At 41.9% G+C, this 11,102-nt stretch overlaps 2 protein-coding genes across 2 annotated transcripts; both read right to left on the minus strand.

Moving 5' to 3' along the window:
* Nucleotides 1-645: 645 nt before the first annotated feature.
* LOC138905201 (uncharacterized) lies at nucleotides 646-1,068 on the minus strand. The gene has a single exon (XM_070193708.1). The coding sequence runs from the start codon at nucleotides 1,066-1,068 to the stop codon at nucleotides 646-648; it is 423 nt and encodes a 140-aa protein (XP_070049809.1).
* A 9,234-nt stretch (nucleotides 1,069-10,302) lies between these two features.
* On the minus strand, nucleotides 10,303-10,779 carry LOC138905202 (uncharacterized). Its single transcript, XM_070193709.1, has one exon. The coding sequence runs from the start codon at nucleotides 10,777-10,779 to the stop codon at nucleotides 10,303-10,305; it is 477 nt and encodes a 158-aa protein (XP_070049810.1).
* Nucleotides 10,780-11,102: the final 323 nt, after the last annotated feature.

Raw genomic sequence — 11,102 nt, forward strand, 5'->3', positions numbered from 1 at the left:
TGTTCGAATGCGGAGAATGCGAATTGGAACACTGGAAATTTAACGCCTTCGAGGATTCCACTAATGAATTGCTAGATAATCTTCAGTTTGGTAAAAAAACTTCACTTTCCCTTAGGAATTTATGCTATTGAGCCAAAGACTATCTAACAAACCCTAGTGGCTTGCACTTGTGAACGGTCGGGGAACCTTTGTTAGAAAACTTAACTTTCCGGTGGGAACTTTTCTACCGAGCAAAAGATTATCTAACGGCTCCAGAGTGGTTTTTCGCTTGCGTGCCTTTTTATTAAAAGGTCTTATTGTTGTTGTTGAAGCCTTCTTTGTAGTATGCTTTCCATCGATGCCTCGTTAAAAACCTTGCTGGAAAAATCTAATTAGGACAAAAATTGGACGAAGGGAAAAAGAGTGCAGCACATACTTTTAGTATAGATGATGTTCATCAGCAATAGTATCTCTTAAGATGTGCCACATTCCAGTTGCTTGGCAACTTTTATCCATCTTGATCTCCAACTCGTAGGGGCCTTCCCATGTTGGACCTAGCTTTCCTGCATTGAGTTCCCAAGTGTTTTGAGTTACTTTCCTTAAAACCAAGTTTCCCACTTTGAAATAACGGAAGTTAGATCTTCGATTATAATATCTTTTTATTCTCTACTTTTTAGTTGCCATCCTTATATGTGCCAAGTCTCTGTGCTCATCGAGCAACTCCAAATTGACCAACATTACTTCGTTGTTTGCTTCTTCATTTGTCTGGAAGTATCTCAAGGTAGGATCCCCTACTTCCACCGGGATCAGTGCTTCGACTACGTATACAAGGGAGAAAGGATTCTCTATTGTGCTCGATTTGGCCCTTTTTCGGTACGCCCATAGTATTCCGGGTAGTTCCTCGGGCCATTTGCCTTTAGTTGCTTCTAATCTCTTTTTGAGATTTTGTATAATCTCTTTGTTCATTGATTCCACTTGACCATTTTCGCTCGGATGATAGGGCAAAGATGTGATCATTTTGATTTTCAAGTCTTCAAGGAACTTCGTGACCTTTGCGCCTATAAACTGTGGCCCGTTATCGTAGGCCATCTCTTTTGGTATCCCAAATCTGCAAATTAAGTTGTCCCATAAGAAATCCACCACTTCATGTTCACCGATCTTTTGATAAGGACCCGCTTCAACCCACTTAGAAAAATAGTCAGTTAAAATCAAAATAAACCTTACCTTACTAAGGGATGGCAGCAGTGGTCCGGCGATATCCATTCCCCACTTCATGAATGGCCATGGAGACAAAACTGAGTGCAATGGTGATCACGTCCACAACACACCTCAATAAGAGATATGACACGGTCGTATGCAATAATAATTACCCAACTAGGAGTCGAAATCGAATCCACTGGGAGTTATAATGGGAGTTAGGAGTATATATTTGAAGCAAGCAAATGGGTTATCTAAGATTGCACTTCCTCAACAAGGTTTTGTTTTCTATTTCTACTTGTTACTCTAATGAATGCAAGATAAAGAAAACAGATTCTAGATAAATGTTTTTGAGGTTTTTCTAATTGGATAAAAAGCCTAGGTTTGTGACCATAACCTAGGTGTTTGCCTAATGGGATAAAGACGTTAATGCTTTTTTTGTTGATTGGGGTGTCTTATAGCTCTCAACTCTATGTTACCCACTCAATACCTCTCGGTTAGAGAGTGATTTTGCCCAATTAGGCTTTCTCAAGTCCAAATAGGTATCAACCAAAACAGTTGATAAGAGCTCAAGTCGGGTTATTACTATCTCTAGGTTGAACCCTTTAATTAGGTTAATCAATCTTTCAATTAACCCAATTCCTTGTTAGCTAAGTTATCCTAGACTAGGTCTCTCTTTCTCAAGTAGAGACTAAGTCAAATAGGCATGAATCAATATTTGCAATCATGAATTCGAAAATTTTAGCATGAACTAAGCTAAATAATCAACACCCAGTCATAAACAAGCACTAAATTAGATACCCATAAGGTTTACACACTAGGGTTGAGTCACAACCCTAGTAAAAGCCTAGCTACTCATAATGGAAATTGCAGAAAATAGAGAAGAAAAGCTAATTAAACTCATAATGGAAGATTAAAATAATGAAATCAAATGTTAAAATAACAAAATAATGTAAAACTTCCTAAAGTAGCCGTTTTTCTTTACTACTTTTTCGGCCTTGTATAAATAGATTTTCAGACAAAAATGCCACTCGGGAGTTTCTGCGGCTGCACAATTCCAGGTGCGGTCCGCAAATTTCTTCAGCTTGCAGGAAGTGGGGTTCTGCGGCCGCACATTTCTGAACCGCGGTCGCGAGGCAATCTTCTGCGGTTGCATATTTTTGGACTGCGGCCTCACATTTCTGGACTACGGCCGCGAGGTAATCTTCTGCGGTCGCACAGTTCTTATACGGTCTGCAATTCACAAAGGCTCCTGGACTTGGTCTTTTGCATACTCTCTGATTTTTGACTCTTAGCCCAATTTTGCGGCTGCACAATTTATGTGCGGGATGCACATTGCTGAAAGTTCTATTAAATTTTTCTTCTTGGTTGGCGGCCGCAAATGGAATTTTGCGGTCCGCAATTTCTTCTACGGTTGCAGAATTCCTTCTGCTGACCGCACATTTGTGCTTCTGCTCCCTTTATTGCCTTGTGATTCGGAACACTCCTTTTTTAGTCGGATTTCATCTTGGGAGACCAAACTTCCAGCATTCCTGCAATTATGCACAATTTCATTAGTTTCGGAAAAATAATTCAATACTTTTGGACTAAAACAAAAGCTAAAAGGTGCTAATAAGCAGTCAAAATTCCCACTTATAAACTCCCCCAAACTTAAGTCTTTGTTTGTCCTCAAGCAAATAAATTAGTTCCCACCTCCAAAGGTTAAGGGTCATATCAGCGAGTCAAAGGTGAGTCATCCATTCAGCCCTTCCACTTATTCCCTTTTTGCATTTTTCTTTTTGTTCTTTTCTTTTCTTGCCTTCTCTTCTCATAGAGATCATTTCTTTTCTCTTTTTGTTCCTTGATACCTTTTTCAAGTTCCTCGTCTCTCCCCCAAACTTATGTTTTAATCCATTTGTTTCACGTGAGTGTTAAGAAAAGCTCGGGTGCCAAGAGAGGGTCACGACCAAACGGGTAAAGGCTTGTAACATGGTTATCAAATGAGAAAGGCTAGAGGCTCAAAGGGCCTGACTAGGGATAATGGCATTGGTTGGAAATAGAAAACTCATACGGGCCAAGGAAAGCCTACAATCACTTCTCAAAACAAGCAAAACTTAGGATTTCGCCTTGAAACACATTCGAGGCAAGTTCTAGACCCTTCGCACAGATACTTGGACTAGTAACAATTCACCTTACCCCTCACACAACCAGATTATTAAAGAGGACAGAGTCGAGGGCCCACAACGACCACATTCAAGTTTAAAGATCACTATGGTCCAATTAAACCACTCGATGATTGCCAAAGTCAACACAAGAGTCACAAAGTCACTAACTAGAGCTATTTCTTTCAAAAACCTTGTCTCTAACCATAAGCACGTAGTTAAGTGTGTTGGTACCAACTAAAGCATGGTTGGCTCTTCGATCATGACTTAATTAGGTCTTTTTATTCATTACTACTACTATTATTACCTAAACATAAAAACAGACTCGTTCCCTTAAGAAGGTTGTCACGCCATCCATCGCTGGGACGAGTCATCCGGTTCACACAACAACTACCTTTGGAAAGAACCATGGCATTAAGAAACCCAAAGGATTATTATCTACTAAAACATAATAAAAAAAACTACTAAATCAAACAAAGAACTAATAAAGAAACAAAAATAAAGAAGCTAATAAGCAAAAACTAGTGAAGATAGAATGAATATACATAATGAGATAAAGAGAGAGAATATATACATAATAAGAAAAAAGAAAATAATATCAAGTTATTACGGGCCAAATATCTCATAATGTATCAAATATAATCAATAAAATCCACCCCTGCCCCCTCCAAAAAAAAGATAAGCATTGTACCCAATGCTTAACAAAATAAGAGTAAAAGAGGGGAAAGAGTGAAGAAAACTCCCTATGGCTCCTTGGACATCTCTGTGTCCCCAGCAATGTCACCGCCTGCAAGCTCATCCAACTGAATCTCATCATCCTCAACTATGGGTGAGGCCGGGTTGGTGAACATCTGACGCACTGCCTCGGCAGTATCAGCAGCAAGGTCTGGCTCCTCAAATTGGCCAGCTGGAGCCACCGGTGTTGTTGGTACTATAGGATCTTGGCCTGAATGGTGTGGGTCAATCAGCATGTCAAAGGGGAGATCTCCGGCGGTAGATAGCCCGGTAACATGTCTCCGGATCTTGTCCACTGACTTCTTACTGGCCTGGGACTTTCTCATATTCTTTACTTCTTTTTCCAGCTCTTCGATCACTGACCCGTGTTGTACTAAGGTAGCCATAATAGTGTTTTGTTTCTCTAGGAGCTTCTTCAATGTCCCTTCAACTGTTAGGGGAAACGGAGGTGCCTGAACAAGATAATGCACTGCAATAGTACTGGATAAGTCAGACAGCTTTGCAGTGGTTGTCTGCATCCAGTTGTTAAGACTTACTAATGTCTAGGAGACTCGCAGTGCAGAAAGTGGGGCAGTAGGCATAAGCACTGGCTTCAAAGACAAGGTGGGATCTTTGGCAGGAACTGCAGTAGGGGTTGTGGATGATGGCGGAGGCATAGCTACGACACTAGAGGAAGGCTCGACTAAAGTGGATGGAACATCAACTGCCTCAGTAGCTACTGCAGCTGGCTCATCAGACTGGCCCGCGGTGGTAGGAGGCGTAACTTCCTTCTTTGGATTGTTCGCATCCATCAGTGAATACCAAGTAAAAGGCTTCTTCGGCCGCACCTTTGTGTCATAATCCCTCAGCTTTACCCTTGCATCCATGAGATATTCTGTAATAGTGTTGGGTACGGGTAAGATGAGTCATCTTGCCGAGCAATCACTGAGATTTTGGTCGACATCACGACCCTCACATTGATAGGTTAACCGGCTATAATAGAAGCAACCAGAATTGCCCAAGGAATCGGAAGGTAAGTCCTAGTGGATAGGAACCCCAGTGACAATCCATGGAGGTGGTGGCCCTGGTGCTGCTAGAATCTTCGCTAACCAAGGTCGGGCTGCGTCTCCCAATGCATACTTCTCCAAATATTCCTTTGGATCAACATCTTCGAAGCCCAAGTACGTGTTGAGTGAATGTTGATCAAATATCACTTTTAAGTTACGTACATTAGTCACTTTTGTCCCCTTTTTATATGAGCCACATTTGCGTAGAATTCCCGGACCAGGTACTCTTTGGCGTCCACTATACTTTGAGTGAACCACATCCACCCCTTGCGTTCCCTAAACTATCTCAACACTGCTGGGTTGTACCTCTCCAAATCTTTTAATAGAAACTGTCGCTCGCGAGTTAGCGACCTCACTAACCACCAGGTATGAAAGCTGGTGAAGGCGGCCAAGCTGATAAATCGGTCCTCCCAAACCTCTTTCTTCTTCAACCTTTCAAAGCCGGCAGTTGTACTATCTCCCATCTGCCATCATCGGGGATATCCTGAACTGGTGTATCTTGTGCCTCAGGGATATGTGTATCTGATGGATCAAAAGCCTGACTAGTACTCTTCGAGTCCTCAGAATGGCTATGAGATGAGGATGGCTCATCCCTGAGTTGGTATCTCCCTTGCAGCCTTGACCGTACGGTTGGCTGCTCCTGAACAGAGGCTGAGTTGCCCTCTGATGCTTCCCTAGACAGGACATATGAGCTCGTCTCAGAGAGATCTGCACCTCTCCCTCTGTCGGTTGTAGATTTCTTTGTAATTGTCTTTTGTTGGCCAAGAGTTAAGGCATTGTTTCCTCGACCCTGAGAAGGTTCACCCCTCCCTTTAGATGTGTCGCCTCGTCCCCTAGATTGAACCATTGTCTGTGTCAAGCAAAGGCTATTGTTAGTTGTAATTCAATGTTCAAACATACCACGAGACATACAAGTATGATATAAACCAGAAGACACAGTGAGGGTACATAGTCACAGCATTCTTGTAGGAAACCAGATCTGCGGTCCGCACAATTTTCTTGCGGCCGTAGATTTGGACTTGCAGACCGCATAATTTTATCTTGCGGCCGTAAATGTGAAGTGCGGTCCACACAATTTCACTTGTGGCCGCACCTCTGAATCCCAAAAAGTGACAACTCTCTGATGACAGAGAATTGGCTGATGTGCGGCCGCAACCTATTTTCTGCGGTCCGCACAATTAGACCTGCGGCCGCACATTTGAGTCAAAAAGTGTAGACTCTCTGATGACAGTAAAAGGGTTGTTTTGCGGCCACGATGGGAAATCTGTGGTCCGCATGTTTTATCTTGCGGCTGCAGATCCCTTCTTTCACTATGTTTCCCTAAAATCACAATCTACGGACCTCACGATTTCAAGTGCGGCCGTAGAATTCAAAAACTACGAACAGTCCAGTTTTTTTCTATCTAGGTTTTGTAATTTTGTGAAAATTTTGACACGACAATAAAATAGAGGCATGAAAATATGTTAACCCAGTCCCCATAGAGCACGTATTAGTTAACCCATTACAGACTTACCCCCACATGAATGCACAATTGAATTCTATTGACAAATGGCCTAAAAATGACTAAAAATCTACAAATTAAAAGAAAAAGATTAACAAGAAATTGAAGCATACCAGATGAATGAGTGTGATGAGTAACTGAACAAAGAAGTTGTGTGTGTGGACAGATAGATTCACCAAGAATTTTCAAGGGAGTGCTATTTTGTGCTCAGAGAGTGAAAACCGTAACCCTTGCCCCTGCCCTTCAATTTATACTTATGGTCTATGAAAGGGGAAGAAGGTCGAGTGCGGCCGCACATTTTCATGTGCAGTCCGCACTCTGTTACCTAGGGCATTATCTTCAGCATCTCATCTGTGGTCCGCACAATTTTGTGTGCGGCCGCAGGTCACATATGCGGTCGCAGATTTCCCTTGCGGCTGCACATCGACCTCTTCTCTGACAGGCTCAAACTTCAGAGAGTTTGTATTTTCCATTTCCCATTTGTGCGGTCCACAAGATAATTGTGCGGCCGCATTTCTCTTTTGCTACAGCATTTCAAATTGTGCGGTCCGCACTTCTTTCACCACTTAGCCACATTTTTGTCCACAGTTCCTATAAGTCACACTCAGCCCTGTAGCACACTTCAAATCAAGTTAGAACAAAAATAACACCTAACTACCAAAGGAAAAAAGAAAAGAAACATAGGTTGCCTCCCAAGAAGTGCCTGATTTAACGTTGCCGCACGATGCAGAATACCATTAATTGAAATGAATGACCGCCACGACGTGGTTATCTCCAACTTTTCCCAAGTAGTGCTTCACCCAGTGACCATTGACTCGGAATACTTCATTGTTTTTATTCTCCAAGTCCAATGCACCAAAAGGTGTCACACCCACAATTTCAAAAGGACCACCCCATTTAGACTTTAGCTTCCCGGGAAACATCCTCAACCTTGAGTTAAACAGCAATACAAGATCGTCCACCTTGAACTCTTTGTTCCAAATATATTTGCCATGAAGATATTTCATCTTTTCTTTGTACAAGGATGAACTTGCATAAGCATGGTACCGGAACTAATCCAATTCATTTAAATGTGCAACCCTCAAGTTAGCGGCTATATCTCAATCAAGATTCAACTTCTTTAGAGCCCACATGGCCTTTTGCTCAAGTTCCATCGAAAGATGACAAGCTTTCCCGAACACCAACCGGTATGGTGACAATCCGATAAGTGTTTTGTAATTCGTCCGATAAGCCCATAGTGCATCATCAAGCTTCTTGTCCCAATCCGTCCGATTAGCATTCACCGTTTTGGACAAAATACTCTTTATCTCCCGGTTGCAAACTTTCACTTGACCGCTAGCTTGTGGATGATAGGGAGTCATGACTTTATGAGTAAGACCATAATTACTAAGTAAAGTGTCGAAAGCCTTGTTGCAAAAATGTGACCCTACATCGCTTATAATTGCCCGTGGAGTACCAAACCTTGTGAAAATATTCTTCTTCAAGAATGCCACCACACTTCTCGCCTCATTGTTGGGTAAAGAAACGGCCTCAACCTATTTGGACACATAATCCACCGCGACCAAGATGTAGGTGTTTCCACAAGAACTCACAAAAGGACCCATAAAGTCAATACCCCACACATCAATAATATCAATCTCCAAAATGGTAGTGAGAGGCATTTAATTTTTCTTTGAGATTCCACCGGCCCGTTGACATTGATCACATCTTTTCACTAGATCACTAGCATCCTTGTAAAGAGTGGGCGAATAGAAATCGCAACTTACCACTTTGGCCATCGTTCTTGCTCCACCATGATGACTATCATATGGCGAAGAATGACAAGCCCCAAGAATTTCACCTTACTCTTTTCCCGGTACACATCTTCTAATCACCTCATCCATACAAATCCGGAAGAGGCATGGTTCATCCCAATAATAATCTTGTCAATAGCGTTTGAGCTTCTTCCTTTGGTTTGAAGAGAACTCATCCGGGATGATTCCACACATAGGGAAATTTGCTAGATCTGCGAACCATGGCACCTCTTTCATTGAAATATCCAAAAGTTTCTCATAGGGGGAAGGAGTCATTGATTTCAAGGCCATCATGCGGCCTCCCCTCTTCCTCCAAATAAGACAAGTGGTCCGTCACTTGGTTTTCACTCCCTTTTCTATCTTGGATGTCAATATCAAACTCTTGCAACAAAAGCACTCATCTCATCAACCGAGCTTTGGAGTCCTTCTTTCTCATAAGATAACAAAGCGCCGCATGATCCGTGTGGACAATGACCTTTGCACCCATCAAATACGGGCGGAACTTCTCAAATGCAAACACAATGGCAAGGAGTTCTTTCTCCGTAACGGTGTAGTTGACTTGGGCACTTTTCATGGTCTTACTAGCATAGTAGACCGGATGAAAAATCCTGTTGATTCATTGCCCTAAAACAGCCCCAACCGCTACATCACTTGCATCACACATGAGTTCAAAAGGGACACTCCAATTTGGAGCGGTGATGGTGGGAGTAGTTGTCAACTTGAACTTCAACAATTCAAAAGCTCTCATGCAATCATCATTGAAGTTGAACTTAGCATCCTTCTCAAGAAGCTTGCACAATGGATTCACCACCTTATAGAAATATTTTATAAATGTCGGTACCGAAGTTGGAGGTGAAAGTTTAGAAATCACCTCAATCTTTGCCTTGTCAACTTCAATTTCATTCTTTGAGATTTTGTGGCTAAGGACAATGCCTTCCTCGACCATGAAATGACATTTCTCCTAATTGAGCACCAAATTTGTTTCTTTACATCTTGCCAACACTTTATCCAAATTTGCAAGACAATCATCAAAAGAATCTCCAACCGCCGAGAAGTCATCCATGAAAACTTCAAGTTAGTTCTCTACCATGTCCGTGAAAATAGTCATCATACACCTTTGAAAAGTCGTTGGTTCATTACAAAAACCAAATGGCATCCGCTTGAAGGCGAAAATACCATAGGGACATGTAAAGGTTGTTTTCTCTTGATCCTCTAGAGCAATAAGAGTTTGGTTGTAGCCCGAATACCCATCAAGAAAGCAATAGAAAGCACGGCCGGCCATCTATCAAGCATTTGATCTAAGAAAGGAAGAGTAAAATGATTCTTCCTTGTGACTTTGTTGAGCTTGTGATAGTCCATACACACCCTACATCCAGTCAGTGTTCCTGTAGGAATCAACGCATTCTTGTCATTGGTGACCACCGTCATGCCCCCTTCTTTGGTATATATTGAACCGGAGAAGTCCACGAACTATCGGAGATGGGGTAGACAACCCCGGCATCCAATCACTTGATAATCTCCTTCTTGACAACTTCTTACATAGCCTCATTGAGTCTCATTTGATGTTCAATAGATGGTTTGGAGCCTTCCTCCAAGTTGATCTTATGCATACAAAATATCCGCCAAAGTCCACCAAATAGCCTTCTTCCTTTTTTGTAGCACCGCCAAATTAGAGTCTACCTGCACGTTAGTCAAACAAGAGGAAAGAATAACCGGTAAAGTAGAATAAGGACCAAGAAATTCATACCGAAGATATGGAGGCAATGGCTTCAACTCCAAGGTAGGAGGCTCTTCAATAGAAGGCTTTGTAGGAGGAGTTGTCCTATTTTCAATATCCAAGGACAATTTTGGGGGTGCATAGTTGTACGAAACCATTCCTTGCAAAGAGTTCACACATTCCATGAAGCAATTCAGATCTCATCATCATCAAAGTTGAGCAAGACGACCTCTAACATATCACCAACATTGATCATAACACTTGTTTCATCAATAATAACATTGGTCACCAAGTCCACAAAAGAGCACACCTCATTTCTATTTGGTTCTCGCATGGATTTACACACATGGAAGACCACTTTTTCATCACTAACCCAGAATGTAAGTTTTGCGGTTTCAACATCACAAAGATCCTTCCCCGTAGCAAAGAAAGGTCTCCCAACACGAACTAAGACATCTTCAATCACTCCCAAAGGTATTTTCATAGTATGATCGGCCATTTGCAATTTCATAGAGGTGGGTCTTGGTTGCCCAATTCCCAAGGTCTTGAAAATCGAATAGGGCATCAAATTTATACTCGTCCTAAGGTCAGAAAGAGCTTTTAAAAACTCAACACTTCCAATTGTACAAGGAATTGTGAAAGCACCGGGATCCTCCAACTTAGAGGCCATTGAATGCACAATTGCACTCTCTTAATGAGTGACTTTGATGGTTTCAAAATTCATTGACCACTTCTTTGTCACGAGATCCTTCATAAATTTTGCATAGTCGGGCATTTGTTCCAAAGCTTCAACTAATGGCACATTGATTGAGAGACTCTTCACTATTTGAATGAGCTTCTTGAATTAATTCTCACCATTTTGTTTGGCAAGTCTTTGAGGGTATGGAGGTGGGGGCTTAGGCAACGGTGCCTTAGCCTTTTGCACTATCGACTCCGGTATATCAATAATGTGATATCTAGTCGAGTTCACCTCCTCTTGAGTATCTTCCACAC

Source organism: Nicotiana tomentosiformis, chromosome 2 (genome assembly GCF_000390325.3).
Source record: "Nicotiana tomentosiformis chromosome 2, ASM39032v3, whole genome shotgun sequence".
Lineage (NCBI taxonomy): Eukaryota > Viridiplantae > Streptophyta > Magnoliopsida > Solanales > Solanaceae > Nicotiana > Nicotiana tomentosiformis.

Bases quoted from the DNA above. Each gene is read 5' to 3' on its own strand.
- LOC138905201 (XM_070193708.1), bottom strand. From the start codon at position 1,068: ATGGCCTACGATAACGGGCCACAGTTTATAGGCGCAAAGGTCACGAAG.
- LOC138905202 (XM_070193709.1), bottom strand. From the start codon at position 10,779: ATGGCCTCTAAGTTGGAGGATCCCGGTGCTTTCACAATTCCTTGTACA.